Raw genomic sequence first — 24,010 nt, forward strand, 5'->3', positions numbered from 1 at the left:
GTGGTTGCCTCGGAAAGCAGGACTAGAAATTATTAATAACAATAAGAAGAGTATTTTCTAACAGCTAATGCTGAATTGTGCCAAGCATTGCTAACCACTTAGCATCATTTGAATTATTTGTTTTATTTTATTGTAAATTGTCTGTATAACTTTAGAACATTATTTTTCAGTCTTCTTTTAGCTGGAGAATTCTCTCCTCATAGAAAATGTTATCAGAAATGCCCAGTTTAAAAATCACAACTCTGACACATAGCAAATGTTGTTAAGGCCAGTAATCTAATGTGCAGTTCAAAGTCTGAAATCTGATAAAGTGAATAAGTAAGCCCTTTGCATTCTTCAGCTGGAGTAGGAGAATCTGGCTTCCTTCTCAAGGTAGTTAACAAATGCGTTTTTTTTCCCTATACTTCATCTGTTGTCCTGGGTGAATAGCATAAGAAAACTACGATAAATAACTGTTAATATTCAGCTAAAGCATTTTATCTAATACTTTCTTATTTCTTGCTCTGAATCTTAATTTTTATTTTGCAGAACACATGTGTACTGTGGTTTATTTTGATGACTGCATGTCCATACATCAGTGTAAAATATCCTGTGAGTCCATGGGAGCATCTAAATATCGCTGGTTCCATAATGCCTGCTGCGAGTGTATTGGTCCAGAATGTATTGACTATGGTAGTAAAACTGTCAAATGTATGAACTGCATGTTTTAAAGGAGGAGAAGAAGTGCAAACCAAAGCAATTCAGTCATAAATAAAGGTATGAAAAGCTATTTACCAAGGTCCACTGGTTGTATCAGAATGCCAGCAGGTTAAGAAGACGTGATGAATTTGGATTGAGTTACTTTTGAAGTATGACAAATCTAGCAATGTGTTAAGTTATTATTATAACTGCTCTTATTGGTTTTACTGTCCACTAGCAGTAAGCCCTTTTCCTCTAAATACATGTACAATCTTGTTCATATGAGAAGCAAGTGCACAGAGAATACCTTGAAAGATCTGAGGCTTCTAATATAAAGCCTGATGTCATTTTCTTCTAGTATTCTATTTGTTTTGGAAATGTTAGAGCATGTTAACATAAGTTATGATTTCTTCATGTACTTCTCCTAGGATACTGAGTTTTTATGGTCATATGCCATTCTTCACTGTGCCTTGCATTGTTTATCTGTTCTATAAATATCCAAATATATCACCCTGAAAACTCATCAGAATCACCATAGAAAGCTTAATTTCAAACCTTTTTATGTTGGTTTTTTGAAATAAATGCTTACTATATTTTACAATTTAAAATTCTTACATAGTAAAATCCATCTTATATTACACATACTGACAAAGCTTTAGGGAAAGTTTCTCCTTCCCTTTGCCCAAAGGGAAAGTTTCTTCTATCCCCTTGCTCAAAGTGCTGATGGAAGTAGTGATGAAGAATATTTATCAAGAATTTCAGAGCACATCTGTGAGACTGCATTAAATATACTGCTAGCATAAATAGTTAAGTTAAAGCATTTCTCTGACTTAAGGTACCAGCTTAAAGCACTAGGAATGGGAGACTCCACAAGTCAGATTCCATGTGGAACAGCAGAGCCGAAAGGCAAAGCTGTGCGCTGCGAAGAGGGAGCCCACCCAGCCTCAGTGCACCGAGCCACATTCTCCCATGGAGGAGTGATAGGAGGGACTAAAGAAGAAAATTTATCTGTATGAACTGGGAAGGTGGAAAATGCTGGGGGTTCTAATAGGAAACAAACTTAAAACTATTTACATTAATTATTTTGTCACTTTATAATCTTTAGGTTTATATCTGGATCAAATGTTCCTATTGAAGAAATACAGTCATACAGGAGGAAGTTAAGATTATGATACAAACAAACAAAAAACCTCCGCCCAAGATGATGATTAACTTCAAATACACTACAGCATCTGTTCACCCCATTGATCGCCAGGGTTGATTTGGCTGATCTGGCTGGCTAGGCAAGTATCCCCTTCCTCCCTCACTGCTCCAAGTGCGTCCCTCCCGAAGCTGCGCGGGAGCTATGTAGGTCAAAGAGGACAACCTTTCCCGACAGAGGAGAGGACCATTCTTTGATCAAGGGTATAGAGTAGCCGCGCTCCCCTGCTAGAACCTCCAAACAAGCTCTCAAATACACTACAGAATATCTTGTCAGCTTTATATATACTGTTTCAATAAAGATAAGCTTAAGTACTATGTGCCCTTCATAGTAATAAAATCACAATCTTCAAGCATGAATCTAAAACGTAAATATGCCACACTCAAATACAGAATTATTAATTTCTCAAATAGGATATATTTGAATTATATGAAAGTTTTTAGGAATATCTCTTTGTATATCTAAATATTTTAGTACATAAAAATAATGTTTTTTCATTATCTGAATAGTAGTTACAAGATCGTATGTAATATTATGATGAACTATCATAAAATTTGAAGCCTATAGATTTATAGATTGTATTTATATTCATTATCTGAACAGTAGTTACAAGATTGTATGTAATATTATGATGAACTATCATAAAATTTGAAGCCTGGATCTCTTTTCTGCTCTTTCAGATAATTCTAATGAATACTCAAGGTACTTTAGCTTTTTAAAAAGTTGAAATTTAGCTCATGGATATATTTTTTTTACTAGGAAAAAATTGGGATATCTGTTTCTTTCTTTTACTTAGAATGCCTCTGTTTAAAAGTGCCTTGGAAACATTTTAGCTCCCCTTCTTCATTAAGACCAAGAAAGCTGAAGCTTTTCTTGAACTTAAGATTAAGTTTTAAAGGAATCTGTGCTAGCTGGTTCATTTCAACTTTGCGGTTATTCAGAATAATTTCACACTTACCTATGAATAGAGGAATGCTTCTGTGTTTGTTGACAACATGCTTAATGTTTCCCTAAATATATCAACAGACTTTTTAAAACTGCTTTTAAATTTTTTTTAGGTCTTTATTATTAAATTTTAAAATGTAGTATCTCTTCTGCCCCCTACATTGGAAAGATAATTTCTTGAATCATATTATGTTTTAACTGATTTTTTTCTGACCTGTTTCTTTCAATGGCAATTATCCCTAAATGTAATGGTCTTTTATATTCAAATTTTGCTTAATTTTTCTGGTTAATGAAGGTGTTGAAAGTTCGCAGCGAAAGATTCCACTTCAGATTTTGAATAACAATATTTTTCCAAATAAAAAGTATAACATTTGGGAAGCTGGTAGCCCCACTAAAATTTAGAACATCAATTATCATTCTGAGTACAACTTACTTTTATATAGAAGCTCTGGTAAAAATTATTTTTTTAATAAAAAATTAGGTTCTTGCCTTTTGTAACTAGATTTAAAAAGCACTAAATTTTAAATCAGTAGGTACTATAAAAGCCATGTATAAAAGGTTCATTCCTATAGTAAGACATTTCATTGCTCCAGGTTTTTCTGCCCTCTTATTTCAGTAATAGTTTAATTATTACTGAAACTATAGTGGCACCAAATCAATTCAAATAAAATAATTCAAATAAAATAAGTCTTCGTTTACATAGAGTGCTCTAAAGGAGAAGCCTTCATTTAGAAATATGATTTATAAGGTTTCAGAAAACAAACTTGATGAGATGTTAAAATATTTGAACAATTATTTATAAATCACAAAAACTTCTGAAAAATGAGGTAAATATATAAATAAGCCACATATTTAAAGGTCGTTTTTATGAAAACTTCTTTGAAGATTTTTTAAACCCATTCTGCATTCCTATGAGTCTATGTTTATTGTATTTTACATGATCTACAATCTATAAAATTATGTATTTTTCTTTGGTTGTCCCTATAAACAAAAAGTTTTTTAATAAAAAATTGAAATGAGTGTGTCATGTTTTTGTTAGATTCGGCATAGAACATCAGAATAAGTTTGACATTTCTGTCTAGTGAAGTTTTCTTTTTTTTTTTTTTTTTTAGGCGAGGCAACCCTTAGTTGACCTCACAGATTGCAAGGAACTTGTCAGTTTACAATCCCTTATGTTTTATTTTTTACTCCGACAACACCTGGTCTTCCTAGGTGGTCTCCTGAGAAGTTATCATTTAAGGGATCAGCCGAAGCATATCCTCTTCTCTCTGGATGTCCCTACAGATTCTGTAGTAACTAAGGATCTGTAACAGTTTGCTCTCTGCTTTTTCAAAATATGCTTTATTCTGATATGAGGGAATCTTTGAAATTAAATAAATATTCTCCTTTTTCCGTGAGTCTTGTGATGCCAACCAGGAAGAACTATCTGATGGTTGGAAGGAGTTACAGAAAGGTCAGGGTAGGAAAGTAACTCCCAGCTCTCCCATAGTGTCCTCACAGGATGCTATTATTAGAATTGAGAACCATAGGCTGTACCCTCATGGTAAAAATCAACGTTATTTCACAGTATGTACATTTTGATAGTATCTACAATGGATGGGAGATCTAGAGAGCAAAAAATTCAAGGGGACAGGTTGCTAGCTTGAGTGACTTAAAGGGAACGATGGAACTGAGGAATTCAAGGATGTAGAATTAGTTTCAAGAAAGATAGTGCATTCGATTAGGAAATTTGTTCTTTAGCTGAAGGTGTCCCATGTGGAGCTGAGAGGCAGAGAGAGTCAGTCTGGAGATGCGGAGTTGAGAGGCACATCTCCAAGCTTGAAAAGTCTGCAGGGACCAGACAGCAGCAGCTAAGGTGTACTGGCCCAATCAGGCTGCTCCACACTGTAACGTTTTGAGTTCTTAAAGTGGGAGACACACCCTTATCTTGTTGGTGTTGGGTGTTATGACTCTGACTTTTTAGATTTTTCCTAACCAATAATACATAAATTCACTTTCTTTTACTTTGAAGTCTGTGCTGGAAGGACAGAGTCAGCAATAATTCCAAGGTCTTCAGACATGAATTCTCAGTGCAGAAGCAAAGACAAAAAAGTTCTGCACTCCCACACTGGTGCTATGACTCAGAGTGAAGCCTGGAGAAGTGCAGAACCCCCACTAATCACAGGCACAGAAATTCCCTCACTTGATGGAGTAGCCACTGAAGTTAGATGCAGTCACCACTGAAATATCCTTAGGACAAAAATGATTGTGTTTCCTGCCCTTCTAACTCTGTACTTCACACTGCAGCCAGAGCAACAGTTTTGAATCAGTGTGCAGATAATTACTGCCCCAGCCACAGCTCAGTTCTGAGCAAATAGCAAGGCCTTTGTGCTCCTTTGTCTCAGAGGGTTTGAGTTACCCAGTAGGAAGTAGGAGCAACACAGACAACTCGCCTTTTGTTTTCCAGAAGCCTCATCTGCTCCAGGGCATTTGGCTATGGGGAGTAGAGAGCGAGAGTGCCTTGGGGGCCCTGAGAGAGACAAGAAGTGTGATCTCCCAGACCATAGGGACTGCCCCAGCCTCAACATCCCCTAGAAGAAGCTAGAGCTCTAGGCTTATGAGGAAGTCTGGCTCCTGAGCCTGCAGTTGCCTTTTTCTTGAGATTTCAGTTTAATATTAGCAGCCCAGCTTAGCCCTCTTGGTCCAGGGCCCCCAGACTTGCCTCTAGGATTATGTAAGACCCAAGCAAGATAGGTTGACAGAGCCTCTCTCATGGCAGATGTTGGACGAGATGGGGTCCAGAGTCAGATTTTCTTTGATTTAAAGAAAATGATGAGGTATAAAATGTTTCGCCTCTAGGTTTGCTGCATGGCAGCTCTATTGCCAGCCTGGCATCTCACATCCTGGGCTGCATTTCTGTCTCACACCATTTTCTCTCTTTCTTTCACTCCCCTTGATGCTGGCTGTGCCCTCCCCAGCACATCGAGTTCATGCCATGCTTTGGTTTTGCATGAGCTGTTTCCTCTGCTGTGTCTGCTTTTTATGCAGATTTTCGTTTCATGTTCTGTATCAAGTCTCAGCTGAAATATCTTCTCTACGGTCATTTCTAAAGTAGCAGCCCTTCCCTCCATCACCCCAAGCCTATTACTTCATTTTATTTTTTTAATAGGTAACTCTCTAAAAGTATTTACTGTTTATCATCTCTGCTAGCATGTGAAGCCCATGAGGGTAGGGACCTTGTTTCTCTTATCACTGCCTTAAATACAGTTCCCCAGCACTCTAAAGTGTGTGAACAAGGCAGGCACAGACTGTTTTATGGATGAATGAATGATAGCGTATCCTATGATACTTCTTGAAATGGTGGCTTCTCATTGAACTCTGATAAAGGCCAGCCCTTCAGTAGGCCGCTCAGGGCCTCACCATCTGGTCCTGCTCACCCCGCTAGGCCCAACTCAGACTTCTTCATTTCACAGCCCAATTGCAGTCCCACCAAGCTGCATCATTTCACCCAGAAATGCCGTTTTTTCGGTATGGGATGTCTCTGTGTCTACCTTTCACCCCTTTCACTGACCCACTCATAAAGTACTCAGCTTAGCCTTAATTTTTATAAAGAAAATAGTTTACAAATATTTCTAACTATAGTTAACAATCTAACTGTATCTAACAATTACTTTTTTAGGGCCCTCATTCAATGCTTGCTAAGTACTTAAATAGCCAATGAATTAAATTCACTAATAAGGTGAACTTGTTGAAAGTTCCAATTTTGCACAGAAACATAGGAAGATTGCAACTTAAAATCAAGTCGAATTCAATTTTTCAGTTACATACTTTAAAATGGATTTATGAGGCTATGCGCTAATAAGCCATATCCTCTACAACATTCAAACATGCCGATTCTTAACACGAAAGCACTGATAACATGATTTTGATGCCCGTATGCTAGATCCTTCAAATCACTCCAAGGCTGAAAAATGGGTTCCTATTAAGCAAGGCAGTTAATTGTGGTTTCTTATGACCTCAGTAAAAATAGTTACTAGAGAATCGATAAAACCAACTGAAAATGGATAGAGGCCAGATTAGATGACAAGACTTGAGCCAAGATTTAGCCAGATATGCCCCCAAAAAACATGGCCTTAAGGAGGCCTGCCCTTGGATGAGCAGGGTAAAATATGTGTTCCTTATGGACAGCTGAAGAAGAGCATGCCTGGTTTTTTTTCCCACATTTGCCAATCAAGTCATTCCTCTGCCACACCCTCCGAGGGCTGTGGGGCAGGGGGAGTAAATATATAGGACAGAGAAAAGCCCAGAGGTATATTAATGATGTTCTACCCAGGAAGGAAATACCAGGGTTAGGGGACAAGTGTTCTCAACAAGTAGCCCCATAACCCAGTCCTTTAGGTCCAAATTAAACATATTACCTGAATCTCCCCAACTTCTCAGGATAGTCTGCATGTCTTACCTAGGTTAATGACAGAATCGGACTTGGGTTATCTTTGGCTATTAAGATATGTTTTTGTCTTTTTTCTCTACTCTTCGATGAAATCCTCCAGTATAGAAATGTATTTTGGAAAAACTCTCAAGAACTTTGAACTTGATGGAATCTTACATCTTTTCATGTTCCAAAGATCATACAATTCTTCTAAAATAATATCAAATAGAATTTGGGTTATCTCAGATGGCTTTGACTAAAGTGGCACAACTTTGGGGTCTTTCTATAGCTAAAGATTTTGCCAGAGTAACATTCTGATCTATAATTTCAATGGTTAAACTTTTATGTCTAGTTCTCTCGTGGCAGCCCATTTCGCATATGTTTTACACTTTTGGAGTGTAAGCTTGTGTTCAACAGGACTTCGTGCCATTCCTAGAAGACCTGGATTGTAGATATATACTTTCTGGGAAGATTTTTACTTGCATCTGCAGGCGCTCCAGGGTGTTATCAACCCCAAAAACCTTGATGTGAATTTCTTGGCTTCTAGGAGTAAGTGTATATCAGGAGTAGACATTTGAACTCCAGAGCAGCACGAAGGTTCTCTCATGATTATGAGCTCTCAGAGAGACATTTGCCCCATCCAGAGCCCAGACCAACACAGATAATTGTTTCTTTGTCCTTTGTTCTCCCACTGTCAGAGGGAGAATTTTTCTAATCCATGTACTTGGGGGACTCTTGAAAGGGTCTCAGCATCTGGGCAGTGAGGGAGAGCCTCTAAGCTACAATCCCTACTTCGTGTGGGCCTACACCTCATCTGTGTCCTCTTGCCCTGTTTAACTTCAAGTCACTAGGTTACTGAGATCAGCTAATACCCCCAGCGGAGGAGTAACAAGTGTGCCAGTCTGGCTTTTAGCTTCAGCATCAGATTTTTCTTTTTTCTTTTCTCGATCTGGAGAATTTTCTTAATTTTTCATAAGCTCAGCTATACATTTTTTAAAAAATTGGTTATGTTTCATCAGCACTTCTGGTTATTTTTTATTTGGAATTCTTCCAAGCTGCAAAACTGCTGGGGATAGAGATCTGAACATTTATTTTTCAATATAAAAATGTATATATTAACAATGTTGAGGATTCAGAGAAGGATGGTGTCAAAAATTCAAATGTGTAGCAGACATTAACTGGTGTAACTTCTTTTTCCCACTCTGCCTGCTCAGTGGCCTCTTCTGTGTCGTAATTTACCCTACATTCCAGTCACAGCTAATTGATCCTGCAGTCAAGACACCTGACCTAAGCTGGGACAGCCCATCTCTAGCTTAAGAATTTAAAACTTGAAGATAGTGACCCAGAACCCAGTCACATTAATGGCACCACTTTGGAGGGAAGTTCTGCCAATGAAATTCTCCGGAGTTGACCTTCTTCCTGCCCTTCCCAATCTGATTCCTTCGATTCTTAGAGCTACCCCAACAACCTTCCAGTTAAATGCTGTGTTTTGCTTAAGAATCTATTTCTGTTGCTTGTACCAATACTAAATTTCTTACAAAGTGCATTTAAAATTAGAGTAAGGATATTAAAACGTGCTATAAAGTGGTATATTAAAATGGTGTGGTACTGGCATATTAACAAACATCTATGGTATAAATAAGTCCAGATGTAGTTCCAAATGCACAAAATGTAAAGTATAAGATAAAGGTGGTGTTACACGCCGATGGGGAATTGTTATTAAGTAAATGTGGAAAAAGCTGGATAACTGTCTTAGTCAGGTTGGGCTGCTATAACAAACACACAAGGATAGCATAAAAAACAAATGTTTATTTTCTCACAGTTCTGGGGACTGGAAAGTCTGAGAACAGGATGCCAGTATGACTAGGTCCTAGGCGAGGGCCCTATTCCTGGTTATGTGCTCACGTGGTCTTTCCTCAGTGTGTACCCACAGAGAAAGACATCAGTCTCTTTCTTTTACAAGGGCATCTAGCTCATCATGGCATCTCTACTCTCGTGTCGTCATCTAAACCAGGTTACCACCTGAAGGCCTCATCTCCAAATACTATCACATTGAGGATTGTGAATTTATATATGTATATGCATATGAACTTTGGGGGGAACATACACATTCAATCTATAGTATTAACCATCTAAAAAGAATAAAACTGGAATCAAACCTCACATCTTATACCAAAAGAAATTCTATATCAACCAAAGATTTAAATGCAAAAAAATAAAATCACAAAATTACCCCTCAAAAAGAGAATTGGTTTTCAATCTTAGCATGGAGAAGTCCTTTCTAATTACAATTTTAAATGTTTTTCAGTAAAGAGAAAATTGATACATATTACTACAAAGCCAAAATTTGAATTTGGGAATTAAAAAACATCAACAATGAAAAAAACTATGATAAGATAGGAAAAATTTTTTGGTAAGCCAGTAATAAAAAGAATAACCTGATAAAAAAAAATAATTGAAGTATATAAACGGACTAGTCAAAGAACAGGAAATGCTAACAACTACTTAAGATTCTCAGCCTCTCTCAAAATTTGAGAAATGCAAATTAAGATATGAACACATAAAATAAAAACATGGAAATATAATTTTCATCTATCAAATTGACAACAGTCAACATTTTTCATCTATGAAATTGACGGTGTTAACCTAAAAATAAGTGAGAGGGAACAAGCATTTACCTAAGATCCAAAGACTTTGGGAAGCACTGATTCAGGCCGAAATCCAAATAGGCAATGGCGAGGGGTATTTATAAGAAAGTGAAGGAGAGCAATTATATCATTGAAGGGGAGAAATTACATCAATAGAAAGAAGACATTTATATAAATGCAGATAAGCTAACAGTGATGTTGTTCAAAAGAATATTTAAAATTTTCAGTCTATTAGTCATAATATCTGCTTTCTTGTTATCTTTGCAAAGAGTTATCTGAGATACAATATTGTTTTAGGCCCAGTCCAAAGGCTATTTTGTCCAGTTTTAACATTCCAAAGGTGGGCAAGGCAGTGCCTCTGAGATGGCAGCTCCGACTCCATTTTAAAGCGGCTCCGTTTATATTATTTTTTACAAGAGTTTTTACAAAGCCATTGAGGAGGTTGTGGGAAACTAGTCACTAGACATAAATGTCATTTATGGGAATGCAGTTTTCCACAGCCTCTTTGGAGGGGTGGGGTGCTTTTGGCACGAGCATTGACCCCGGTATTTCATGTCTTGGACTTTATCCTATAGATACTATTCACACATGTGGTACAGGGCGTCCACTCAGCATTGAAATACAAAATATTGGACCTAAGTGTCCTACAGCGGTATTTGATAAATTATGGCACATTCTTATAATGGAATGCTATGCAGAATAATGGATAATCTCTAAGATATATTGTTAATAGAAAAAAGCAAGGTGTAGAACTACGTATAATATTCTACCTTTGTTTAAAAGAGAGAAAAATTTTATGTACATATTTGCTTGTATACAAATGAAATATCTGGAAAGATTCACAAGAAAATGAATACATTCGCTACCTCCAGGGAGAAAAAAACGAGGCTGAGGGACAGGATAGGAAGACTTTCACTCTATATCCTTTTGTACCTTTGAAATATGAGCCACGAGAATGTTATTACTTTTCAAAAAAATAAATAACTAAAATTTAAATCTAAAAAAGACATAAACAGAAATATTTTTCCTAAAAAAATCAATTTCGCAGCACCCCAGATATGGGTCCCTGTGAGTGATTAGATACCCACAGTCTCTAATAAAAATGTAACACGTAATGGAGACAAATGCTCACCTGGAGTTTGATCATAACTGAGAACTCCTAAACTGTTAATTGAGCCATGTTTTTGATGGACAATGACATATTCAGTTAGCAAATTTCTAGTAAATAGTTTCCAAATAGGATCTAAGATTTGAGAGATAAGATTTTAGGACAGATAGTCCTGTGGCTTGTGCCTTGTACTCCCATGGGATTTACTTCTTTGTTCTTATCGAGGATTTCAAGAGTATAAATTCAGTCCGTAATATTCTTTTAAACAGCTACATTCGACTTCCTTAAACTAATCAAAGCCAATAAAACCATCAGCAAGAAACTGCAAACCTTGATTTTAAAATTCCCCGAGAATGACCTTTAAGAAGAATGGATTTGTGATGACATAAAACACACTAACCAATGGCTCAATCTGTTTCTGCATTTATAATCTTTGAAACTACTGCCTTCCCTACTGCTTTTCTGCCTCCCCTGTTCCTCCTGCTCCAGGAATGGGGCCCCTGGGACACTCTTGACATGGAATTTCCGTGCTATTGCCAGTTTTATAAAGAACGCAGCACATTTGGCAGGATCCAGCACTCCTAGGGAGGGAAGGAAGAAGCATGAGAGGGTAATCATTTGAAGGTAATCGTTAATTTATTAAAGCAAACCTTGTATCAGAGTGTTTACTCTCCCTTTTGTGAGCAGTTCTGAAAAGATGTACTAGATTTTCTTTGAGGGACCTTTTTGCACAAGTACAGAACTCAGAAAAAGAGCTCATTCCAGAAGGGCCCAGAACACAGATGCTCAAGTGATACCCAGGGCCAGTGGCGGGATGCCAGGTGTGCTCATGCTCCTGAAATGGATCCCACCTCTTGAAAGAACACATTCTCTTATGAATTAGGAATTTTGAATGAAATTTGACAGATGCAGGTGTTCAGCCATTCTGAGACAAAACTGGAACAGCAGATGCCTTCCCCTGTCGCTGCAGAGAGGTGCACGTCGGTGAATGAGCAGGGCTCACTCAGGCACTCTGCACACAGATCACCTAAAATCTATATCCTTTTGTCAAAGACTCTTGTACTATTTTTTCTCTTTGATATCTCGATAAAAATAAAAATAAACATTCAATGAATGTATGGAACAAAGAAATTTATTTTTCATTTAATGCTTGATTTTTCTAATAATAAATTCATAAAACAGACTGAAAAGGCAACAACGCATAATCTGATCATTTTCAAATTCAAGGAATTTGTTGGGAAACAGGAGCACTGAGCAGACAGGCCTGGCAGGTCAGGATGGGGGTTCTTCTCTGCATGCTCCAAGCCCAAAGTAGGTATGGAGCACAATAGTGGGAAGCAGCGTCACCGCAGATTCTGCCAGACGCAGGTGCACGAGGGCGCGTCTTTGATCTAGCTCCTGGCACTGATGACTGCACTCCAAGGCAGTGCCACAGCACCAGTGTGGAGCCACCCCCTTTCCTATCATTCCCGTTTTAGTTAGATTAACACGTTGTACACATTATCTGCATTACTCATGTAGATTATACCTTAAATTGCCCCACTGGCCACAACATTGAGAGGCTAAGTCACAGTAACCCATGTCACCTTGCTAATTGGACCGGGGGGCGGGGAGGGGGGGACAGATATACTAAAGCAGTTTAATTTCCATCAGCTGGGCTGATAATGAGGCTGGCCACAAGCAAGGAGGGCCATGAATATTCTCCCCTGGGTATCAGAACTAGGAGCTGCTGAGAGCATGGCGGTTAGCAGTGAGGATTTAGCATTTAAAAAAAAAAATGACATTAAAAGGATGCTTGCAGCCCTTATGGGTCCTATGCAAACCAATATTGTGAAGGGACAGAAAATCTAAGTAGAGGCTGTGAGAGAGAAGATACGGAAGGAGGCCTGAGGAAGCTGGCCAGTCACAATGGTGGAGCAAACCCTCGGTAGCACAGGCCCCTCCCACTGCTGAGCCCTCTGGCCCTGCCTTGATTCCCGCATCTCCCTCAGCACTGGGGTTCCTAGCTTTTCCTGTATCCTTGCGTAGATGTTTCCTTGCAATGAACCTCTCTCTCTCTCTCTCGCTCTCTCTCTCTCTCTCGCTCTCTCTCTCAGAAATTTCAGTGAGTCTGTTTTATAAGTAATACAATGTCTGCTAGTCTTTTTTCTCTAAACAAATTTATGTACTTTTTATTATAAGACTAGTTCAGACTGAAATGCTGTCTTTTTAACTTGACAATGTATTATGAGAATTCTCCTAAATACCACTAACACTTTATAGAATTCCCTTGCAAGGTACCCAAACTTCTGAAAAGCTGTCATCACAAAGCCAAGTCCAGTTTGTTGCCAGCCTACCAAAAAATATCATCTGCCACAGAAACCCGCCCCAGCGTTGAGTAACATTCTTTCCAGGTCTGCCTTCCTTGAGGCCCCACCAACTCCAGCCTTGGGTATTTATTGCCTTTCCAGTAGGTCCCCAGTGAGTTCTAGCAACAGATCTCACTTTTTCAGTCCAAGACGAATTTTTTAATAGCAGAAACATATTGGAACTGTCAAAAGAACATAAATTGAGCCAAGGGAAAAAAAAAGCATGAAGCATAAGTTACGGTTCTATTTGTTCTGTGACATTTTAAAAATAACAAATCTGTCATCAAGATAAAAAACTGAAACAGAAACTCTGAGCATTCTGGTATAATTCAAGTGACGATGACCCTGCAATTGAACTATCACATAGGGCTGTCAAGAAAAATGGACCTTTCAGACAACATTTATTCACCTTCTGCCTATAACTTTCATGCTCCTACAGCTTTAAACATTTGCTCTTGAAGCATTTTTCAGTGGCAGCTCCAGCCAAGAGGTGCATTAGTGTCACTGCAGCGTTGGACCTAAGCACCCTAATGCAGGGATCCCCAGGCCCTTTCAGATCTTATGGAAGCACTGTCTGTCCCTTGAGCCTTCCTCAGCAGCAGTGTTCCTCGCACAAGCTATTTGGTGGCCTCTACCTATGGCCATTGTTGACCTGGGCCAAGCTCCATCCTGATTTCTGTGTTAAAGGGACATGACGAGCACTGTTCCGTCGCTATTTCAGAGGTCCTTGCCAGGAGTGCTAATGGGTGAACACTGTGAACTGGGAGTTTCTAGGAAATGTCCACCGTACTTGACCTCTAACTGTTCACTCTTGGTTGTTCATGAGCCTCCTTCCTTTGCTTTGTCTAAGAAGATATATGGCCTCCAAGGACGACTTCTCCATCATTCCCACTTCATGGTTTAGTTGTGAGGCTGTGTCATTGAGAGAGTCAAATGTCATGATACTTATCATCACCCAGCATTCAGTTTACACTGATGATCAACTGGTGTTTGTTCCTGTCCCTTCACTATTTGTGATTTATGCTGGGTCATCCAGAAGACTGGAAGAAATAAATCAGAAGGCTGATGCTGGCATTGCTTCATGGACATGTGTCTTAGGTGTATGGCAGGAAAAAAGGGAAAAAAAGCTGCTCACTTCACACAGTGTCCACGCCTAGTGATCATACAGGTTATACAATTGTCAAAACTCATCAAGCTGAATTCTTAGCACCTGTGCATTTTGTTGTATGTTCATTATTTCTTTTTTTTTTCAATAAAAATTAAACCAAAGAACAATGTCACATCCTGCATTATGATATTAGAAGAGGGTGCAAATAAATTAGCCTTTCTCATGGTCTCTTTGCCTCAGACCTTGGGCCATGTGTTCCTTCCCTCACACCCTTGCCTCTCGCCATCTCTCATTTGACTGATGTGCAGCCGGCCAGCTGGGCCTTCCGCCTCCAGTCCTGGCACCTTCAATCCATCATCCTCATGGCCCCCAAAATGACCTCTGTAAACGTAAATATTTTCATATTACCCTTTGCTTAAAATCCTCATTTCTCATCTGCTAGTTAGAGGATAAAAATCCAAGTCCTTCATGATATACAAAGCCCTCCTCCATGACATGCTGGCTACTGTCAACCTCTCCAGCTTCTGATCTCACCACTGCCTGACTCCCACTTCATGCTCCAGAAATATAAACTGCTTATAATTCCAAATACACTAAGTTTGCCCCGTGCCGGAAATGCCCTTTCCAAAATTATTAAAATAAAACTGGTGCCAGGGCAAACACATACTGAGTTTATGGGCTTTGAAAACAGTGGCCAAGTTTTGTACATTCTCATTAAATAGGGACATTTCCCCAGTTTTGTATTTGAGCCAGCTGTGGTGTGAACATGGAGCACTGGGCTGGGGGCCACAGGCCTTCATTGAAACCGTAGCTTTTTCCTTACTGACTGCATGTACTTGGGCTGGTCGCTGAAAAGATCTGAATATCACTTTCTTTAATATAAAACCAGGGTTACAAATATTCACCCTAAAGGAGGAGGAACACATGAACTATTGGATGTAAGGGACATTTATGCACTCTTCAGTGCTGCGCAAATGCATCCTGAGCTTAAGGCAACTGACTGCAGTGAGCAGAGAGGACCAGATCTATTGTGGGACCTTGGCTGGATGAGTTCTGTTCAAGAATGTCTTAAACCCTGAGAAGAATTTCTCTATAGTCAGTTCTGGCATGTAAAAGACACTATTGGCTGCTCCATCAAACACCATAAGGATTCTTTCTCCAAGTGCACATTTAAGAGCATGCAGAATCTGTCCTCAATTATGTGTAATGCTGATGCATCTAACATGGGCACGATGTGCTCCAACATGACAGGCTGGGGAAGAATTTAAGAAACACAGTGGACAGAGTGCTGGACGCAGGAGAATCTGATTCTAATTCCTTCTCTGCCACCAGCTTGACCTCCCCAGTCTCAATTCTCTCACCTCCCAGGGCTGGACTAAATTAATGCTAAAGGCCCTTCTAGTTCTCATAGTCTATGTATGGCAAAGAAGGAATGGTGAAATGGGTACTTTCAACACTGAGTTTGGAGTGACCTTCATCTTTAGGTAGCTTCAGGATCAATCAAGCCACAAGTATTAATAGATCTCTAATGAACTCAGTACATAGTCTAATCTGACCATTCTCACCAGAGATGCTATCATGAGACACGAGTCATAGCTCAGTCTACCTATGTGGATGATAATTTCTTAGAAGAAATCTCTTCGTGTGTGTGTGGGACCAAGCAGTGCCTCCGTTTAAAAGAACTATTGTAGTCTCTCTGATCCCAGGGTTCACTTTTCGTGGTTTCAGTTACCCATAGTCAACCATGGCCTGAAAATATCAAATAGAAAGTTCCAGAAATAAACAATTCATTCGTTTTAAATTGCACACTGTTCTGCACAATGCGATGATATCTTGAGAGTCCCACTCCCTCTCACATGGGATGTGAATCATCCAGTGTCTCCAAACTGTATATGCTCCCCGCCCTTTAGTCATTTAGTAGCCATCTTGTTTATCAGATTGACTATTGAGGTATCACAGTGCTTGCAGTGCAAGAGTATCAAAGTGCAAAGTAGTGATGCTAGCAATTAAGACATGCCAAAAAGAAGCCATAAATTGCTTCTTACTGTCAGAAGTCAATAGTAGCCTAATGCTACCACACAACTCCTATGTCATTCACCTCACTTCATCTCATCACACAGGCATTGCATCATCTCACATCATCACAAGAGGGTGAGTACAATACAATAAGATATTTTGAGGGAGATAGAGAGACCACATTCACATAACTTTTATTACAATGTATAGTTATAATTGTTCTATTTTATTACAGTTATTACTGTTAATCTCTCATTGTGCCTAATTTATAAATTAAACTTTATTATAAGTATATAATAAAGTTTATAAGTATATAAAGTATATAATAAAGTTTAGGAAAAAACATAGCATCTATGGGGGTCAGTACTATCTTGGGTTTCAGGCATCCACTATAAAGTTTATAAGTATTATAAGTATATAATAAAGTTTAGGAAAAAACATAGCATCTATGGGGGTCAGTACTATCTTGGGTTTCAGGCATCCACTGTGGGTCTTGGAATGTATCCTGTGTGGAAGTAGGAAGTCCACATTCTGGCTGCCTGCAGTTAGAAATTAGTTATAATCATTGTATCTGGTGAGCTGGGCTTGACTGGAGGGGAACAAGGGAAGATCCTTTTTTACCTCTTTACTTCCTTTTTTACCTATGAATTTTGTGCTTTCTGTTTATATTAGCTATTCTTTAAAATAATTATTTAAGTATTCGCTGATGAAGTGATATAGTATCTGTGGCTTGCTTTCAAATACTCCAGTGGTGTTTGTAGGGAATAAAATAAGATCAGCCATGTATTGATAATTGTTAAAGCTAGGTGATAGCTACAAGGGGTTCTTTATACAGTTCTTTCTACTTTTAGATATGTTTGAAATATCTCATAATTAAAATTTTAAATAATAAACATTTAAATTTCTTGAAAAGAACACACAAAATAAAATCATATGTCACAAAATTTTGCTTTATTTCACCTTTTCCTTGAAAATTTTGTTACTATAATGAAAAGAAAAAGAAATTTTCCTAAGATTAATTAGTTAAATCGTTCTAAGAGGAATCAGAGTAAAAAACCAGGAGGGAGACTGGACTCAGAGGTTGGCACCTGCTATAGATGGAATTCTGTGTTCTCCCAGAATGCATCTGTTGAAATCCTAATGCCCAGTGCGTTGGTGTTACAGGTGGGGCCTTAGGGAGGTGATTAGATTTAGATGAGGTCATCAGGATGGAACCCTTATGATAGGACTAGTGTCCTTATAAGAGAAAGGGACCAGAGCTCTCTCTCTACCATGTGAGGATACAGCAAGAAGGTGGCTGCCTGCAAGCCAGGAAGAGGGCCCTCACCAGACACAGAACCTGCTGGCACCTTGATCTTGGGCTCCAGCCACCAGAACTGTGAGAGATAAATTCTTGCTGTTTAAGCCACCCAATCTGTGGTATTTTGATACCAGCATGAGCTGACTGAGGCAACAGGATTCTGATGGGACAAAAGTTTACATGTTTACAGGCATGCATATGAAAAAACAATTAGCAGTGCTTATTTGAAAACAATGGGTTCGAATCTAATACAGGGTTTCCTTCAGGATTTGAGTCACTCGAGAAAGTAGAAAGTCCACTTCTGGCCCTCCTCTGCCTTCTTCCTTTTCCTCTCTTCTCCAGATGTTTCTAGATTTCTTTTGCTGCTCTCTAAAGCAGTGGTCCTAAACCAGGGGAGTGAGATTCTCTTTTTGGAATGAGATCTATCAGATTCCTTTAGAAGATAAATATGGAAAAATGCAAATCAAGCTGTGACAGCATAAATCACAAATAGAGCTGAGCCTCAGCCAGTGTAGACCACTCCCCACTGTGCATGATTGCCTGGGTATATTGATTGCTTGTTATTTTTTAACCCAACATGATTAGCACAAGTAGGTTGTAAAGGCCTGAGAACTCTGTGCCCTGAACAATTATATGCACCAAAGAATTGGGCAGGGGTAAATTGTTTATGTCCAGGCAGGTGGTCAAGGCTGAATTTGTCTGTTCACACTCGGGTGTTTCTTGGTTGCACACAGTTGCATGGCTTGGAATGCCATGGCTTTGTTTGAATTCAGAAAACTTCTGACAGTGAGCACTTTGGGAATCCTTTAATCCCTCAAAAAGACTCCACATGTCTCTAGGAAGGAACTGTACCCTTTTCTGTGCCAAATGAAAGACACACAGAGAACAGTGACTCTGGTTATCCTAAGTAGCCAAAGATGTTCAAGACCTAGTACCAAAATATGGGAGAGGGGTGCACTGTTGTTATACTATGCCAATCTCAAATCATGCAAGCTTGAGAAGTCGTTGGGTCAAGCATCAGTTTAGGTTGCATATTTGTGGGTCAAGAAAAAGAAATTCTATTCAAAGCTGGAAAATTACTCAAAACATGGATATTGGCAAATGGCAAAAAAAAAAAAATGTTGAAATAGAGGCACAAAAAGATTTTGACAAGCTCCCTTATTTCAGAATTCATGAGTTTCCAAAAACTATGTTTGCATGACGAATAAAGCATCTGTGAAGCAACAAACACATCGAAATCATGTTCAAAGCAAAACCACATTTGCATGACGAACACTGGAACATTGCTCTAAACAAAGGCCAGTTCCTGGAACTTAATGAAAACCCAGGAATGCAGAACAACATGGGTGCTTAGAGCTAGTGGGACCACTGGCAAGATGGTTAACAACTCCAAGAAAGCAAATCCTTCTTTTTAGATACTTCAACTTCTAAATGCACTGTGTGCATTTTGCATTCTTAGCCCAGGGAGTTTGGCTGTCTCTATTATAAACTTCCATGGACCACTATTAGAAAGGGAGCCCCTTGAGCCAGAGTGTGAAGATGTACCATCCAGTACATCCCTAAAATGGCATTTTGTATCATCTCATTTATCTTAACTTTCCATGTAAGTAGCATATAAACATAGTCATATTTTGGGCAATGTCATATGATTTATGACAATATTAAAAGTGGCCACATTTGTAAATCATTGCTTCGGGCTTTTATTATTTTTTTCTACCAAGTTGATTTTATTCATAAGGAGATTAGTTGTTTTGTCTGCATTTGATTTTACTAAATTATCAGGTGCAAGCTCAATAATTACTTTCTAGGTTCACACTCCTTAGGTAATATTTTTCCTTTTTTGTTCAAATGTTGCTATATTAACAAAGAGCAATGATAAAAAAATATGCAGAACACTTTTACCCAGCCAATGGCTTCAGTAGCAAGGATGATTTCATCTCATTTTATACCCAAAGTTTCTCATTTTTTAGCTATTATGTAAGGTTTCTTTTCCCTAATCCACATCACCCATTCGTGTAAACTAGAAAACTGATTGTCTGTCAACATTTCAGTCTTATGCTGGAGGTGTTTTTGTTTGTTGTTTTTGAAAAATTAAGATAAAATTCCACATTCTAAAAAGTTAACATGGACTACAGAGATGTCTTCATATGCGATATTAGTTGGTCTCACATCAATTATATAACCTCTTGACCTCCTTTAGCCAGATTTCAATTGGGAGTAGATTCTGCTGACCACTGCTAAGTTATGTAAAATTTCACAAACAGTAAGATTAAACTGATCTGGGTGCTTTTTTTTTTATATATTTATGTATTTGAAGTGGTTCTGAAGACAGGCTGCCTCCAAACTTAACTATCTGAACACAAACACCACCAAGTTTAAGAAAGCCCTGTGCCTGAAGCAGCTCCCTTACATTGTTTTGCATTATTTTGCATGATGTCTTCACTTTAAAGAGTGTCCCTGGTCCATGAAAAGAAGGCAAATGAAAAATTTACACATAAACATACAACTCATTTAACCAACCAAGCCTCTATTTTTATTTTTGTAATTATACAAGTAAAACATGAATTCATGCTCATCATAAAAAATACAACAATACAAAAATATATGGAGTGAAAGTGAAAGTTTCACACATTCTCCTTTTATCTTACTTTATCTTACTTTATCTTACTCTCTCACACAGCCTTTCAGATTTCTCTGAGTATTTATAAATTAGACAGACAGGAATTTAATTTATTCCCCCCACCCTAGCCCCACCCCTACAATTCCCAGGAAAACTGGTCCTGTCTTCTGCTCTTCACTCACCAAAATCATTTAACCAAAAAGAATTTTATTCTGGAGTACTTCCTAGAGTGGAAAAGGAGATGCAGTTTTGCAAAGTAAAGGATGCAGTAGATACCTTGGGAAGAGAAGGAGAAAATCCCAATCACTGCTGTGTGATCGAAGGGGAATGTAGAGAGTGTGCGTGAGAGGGGGCGGTTCATGGAAGGGCTAAAGAGGGAAACTTCTGGGCAGGTGACGACAATCTGAGGTGAGTCCACTTAGGCAAAGGTGGAGTCGCCCATGATCATACTCTCCCAGGGAACAACCCACTCTTAGGATCAACCTTTTTTAACTCAAGAGAAGGTACAAGTTAGCAAGAACTTGAACTTTTCTATGCTTTAATTTCCTTTGTAACTATGTCCATCTTATGGGTGGTAGACTTGGGGATACCCAACGTGGCCCTCTCTTACTGGGTCCTCTGGTAGGCTTCAGGAGGCAGCTCCATGGCAACACTGGGGGGGACAGAGAGAACCACACAAAGCTGAGAGCATTCCCAAACAAGACACGCTCAGAAGACAGTGTGGGCACCTCAGCTCTACTTGAGGGTCGGAGGAAACACACACACGCACACACACACACACACACACACACACACGTAAGCCCTCTGTGTGTATGATTCCATTTATTTTTTTAAAACCATGTATAGATACACACTCATGTTTTAAAATCATTAATGGAATCGTATTGAATTTATTTTTCTGTCACTTGCTTGTTTCACTTATACTACAGTAGTCCCTGTCAGTATATGTAGAGCCGTCTCATTCTTTTTAACACATATTGCCTATCTTATAAAATTAGAAGGTGTTTTTTTGTTTCTGCTCTTTTTACTGTTGTCGTTGATTTAGAATTAGGAGGCAGGCAATGAGAGAACAACCTGGAGAGGGCTGGAGAGGGACTGGTGAGACCACCTACCTGGACCACCTATTAGTCATTACTAGTCTGGAAGAAGCCTTGCTATTAACCAGGCTATGTCCTATGGGGTGAGGGGGAGCACTGACTATTACTTGCTCCCAGCCTTGACATCTCTGTAAAGGGGGGCGGGGGAAAGTTGGGGAAAATCCCCAAATTCCAACCTTTTGAAAAGTGTTTCCATTTCATCTTAGGTTTCCATACCACAAGCCTGACGAAACTTCAAAGACTTTTTAATGATATTAAATGGTCTTCTCTTTCTTTTATTTCTTTTCTTCTTTTTTAAAAGAATCAAAGACAAACTTCAAATGTTTAAAATGTCAGCTTCATCTGATTTTAAGCTTTTGTATGTGTTGCCCAGAAAAAAATTCCCGGAAGCAAACGTCAAAATGATCTTTGTGAAAGGAGAGGGGAGGGAACTTATTTCAAATGTCAGTGGTCAGCAGTATCCTTGAAACATAATTATAGTCTTTGAAAATCATGTTTCTTAAAATTAATTATCCGAAGATCACAGTCAGGCTTTCTTTTTTTTTGCAGAATATTCAAACAACCTCAAATTCAGTATTAACCGGTAATTTGTTTTCATAAGCATGGCACTGAATCTGCTTCGTAGTTAGCTTGCATAAGTTAATGAAATGGGACAAGACCGTGAAGGCTGGGGCAGGATTCAGGGCAGGCAGCCAAGCAGATGCGCCTTTTGTGGTCCCGCCTCCAGCTTGGAGCTTCTCCAGGGCAGTTCTGCTTTCCTGGCTTCAAACTTTACTTGTCTTAACAACAGCAGAGACATCAGGGGAGACCTATGAGTCAGACACTGAGTGTTGAGATTTGAATCTTCCTCAGGTTACTGCAGAGGGGATCTCACAAAGTGTAATTCTCTTGGTGAAAATGCTGATTTTAAATTGTAAAACTGTATTTCCAAATTCTCCTCACCGGCAGAGGACCTGTGTCAATGGCTCATCCCCATAGAGTCTGAGGGAGGAACTGATTAGGGAAATGAGATACCTGAAAAGTCTAGAGCAGCATTTCCCAGTCCTTGCGAGGGAGCCCTCTGATGAGTCCTGGATGATCTCAAAGAAGTGACCTCATAAACAAGATTTATTGTAACAATCAACATTTCCCAACTGAGGGTTAAAGGAGTTCACTTTGTTAGAAGATAGAATGGTCACTGTTTTTGTTTCCATTTTTAAGAATAATGCAGTAATGACTTTTAAAAACTTTCAGCCTTAAAACGGAAAGTTTGAGAGCCATCAAATGCCTATTCAATGAGTGCATCGGATGAGCCAGCTCACATATCAGTTACTTGATCAGGTGATCTCTTAGTGACACAGTTGGCTCATTAGGTGAGGTGGACCATTAAGTAGTTTTCATTTTTTTATCCTTAATTCTGTATAGTTTGATTCTGTATAAAACTACTGCTCAAAGTGGGGAAGCAGGATGAAAAAGAAACCCATTGAATGGGAGAAAATATTTGTAAATTATATATCTGATAAGGGATTAATATCCAGAATATATAAAGAACTCCTAAAACTCAGTAAGAAAAACAAATAACCCAATTAAAGTTGGCAAAGTTCTTGAATAAACATTTCTCCAAAGAAGATCTTCAAATATTTTCTACTAGATTTATCTGAGCATAATTTATCTGTATTTATCCGAGCATAATTCCTACATAGCACATCAAACTATTTTTAGTTCTTCAAAAATCATTGTTAAAAGAGAAACTATAGTAAAAACCAAAAAATCCAATTTGGCTTTTCATTTATGGAGCAAAAAAGTCCTCTATTCACAAATAATACCAAACAGCAGTTTTAAATTTTCTCTATCTCCTCATTTAGCAACTAAACAGAAAAATTATAAAAATAAGCTAAGTGGTGTTTTCTAACCCAAAACTGCAAGCATGTACGACAGCTACTTTGGTCTATTTTTGATGCCATTATGCAGAAACATTTCAATCTAAATTTTTTTGTCATTTAAAATATTTTCAACATAATAGATATAAATTACTTTAAAAAAATCACAGAGTACAGCAGGATTTGTGGAGAAAATCAATACACGTCTTCCAACCAAGACCTACTCTCATAGGTACTTTTCTATCTTTTGTTCCTCTAGTAGTTAACTTTCATAATTCTAAGTATTGTGTTCATACCACTACTTCTTGATTAGATAGATATTATCTAACAATAACTCATTTGATTGTCCTTCTCTTCTGTTTTTGATAGTTATTTTATTTTTAGTTATTATTTTTCTAACCTTTGTAATTCGAAATAATCCACTTAGACCTCTATTTCTTGTCCAATAAATTTATACAGTATTCCTTGCCTCTCCAGATATCACCAACTTTTACCTCTGAATTTAGGTTTTTTAACTAAACCTTCTGTGGATTGTCTGTAGATTAATTTTCAAAGTTGAAACTCATTAAACAGCATGTACATTATTATCACTATTGTAGATGTTTTTAATTACAGAGATTTTTTAAAAATATTAAGATTCTATTTCTTTCTGTACATGGTAAATGTCAGCACTC

At 38.3% G+C, this 24,010-nt stretch overlaps 1 protein-coding gene across 2 annotated transcripts in view; it reads left to right on the forward strand.

Annotated features, from left to right (window-relative positions):
- Positions 1 to 2,196, forward strand: part of TWSG1 (twisted gastrulation BMP signaling modulator 1) — a 42,541-nt gene extending 40,345 nt beyond the window's left edge. For both annotated transcript variants that reach the window (XM_006920077.3, XM_025038688.1), the window contains exons 5-6: positions 529 to 756; positions 1,784 to 2,196. In XM_006920077.3, coding sequence (XP_006920139.1) covers positions 529 to 710 — 182 coding nt within the window. In that variant the 3' untranslated portion in view covers positions 711 to 756; positions 1,784 to 2,196. The remainder of the gene's footprint in view (positions 1 to 528; positions 757 to 1,783) is intronic.
- Positions 2,197 to 24,010: the final 21,814 nt, after the last annotated feature.

The sequence above is a fragment of the Pteropus alecto genome, unplaced genomic scaffold, assembly GCF_000325575.1.
Source record: "Pteropus alecto unplaced genomic scaffold, ASM32557v1 scaffold146, whole genome shotgun sequence".
NCBI lineage: Eukaryota > Metazoa > Chordata > Mammalia > Chiroptera > Pteropodidae > Pteropus > Pteropus alecto.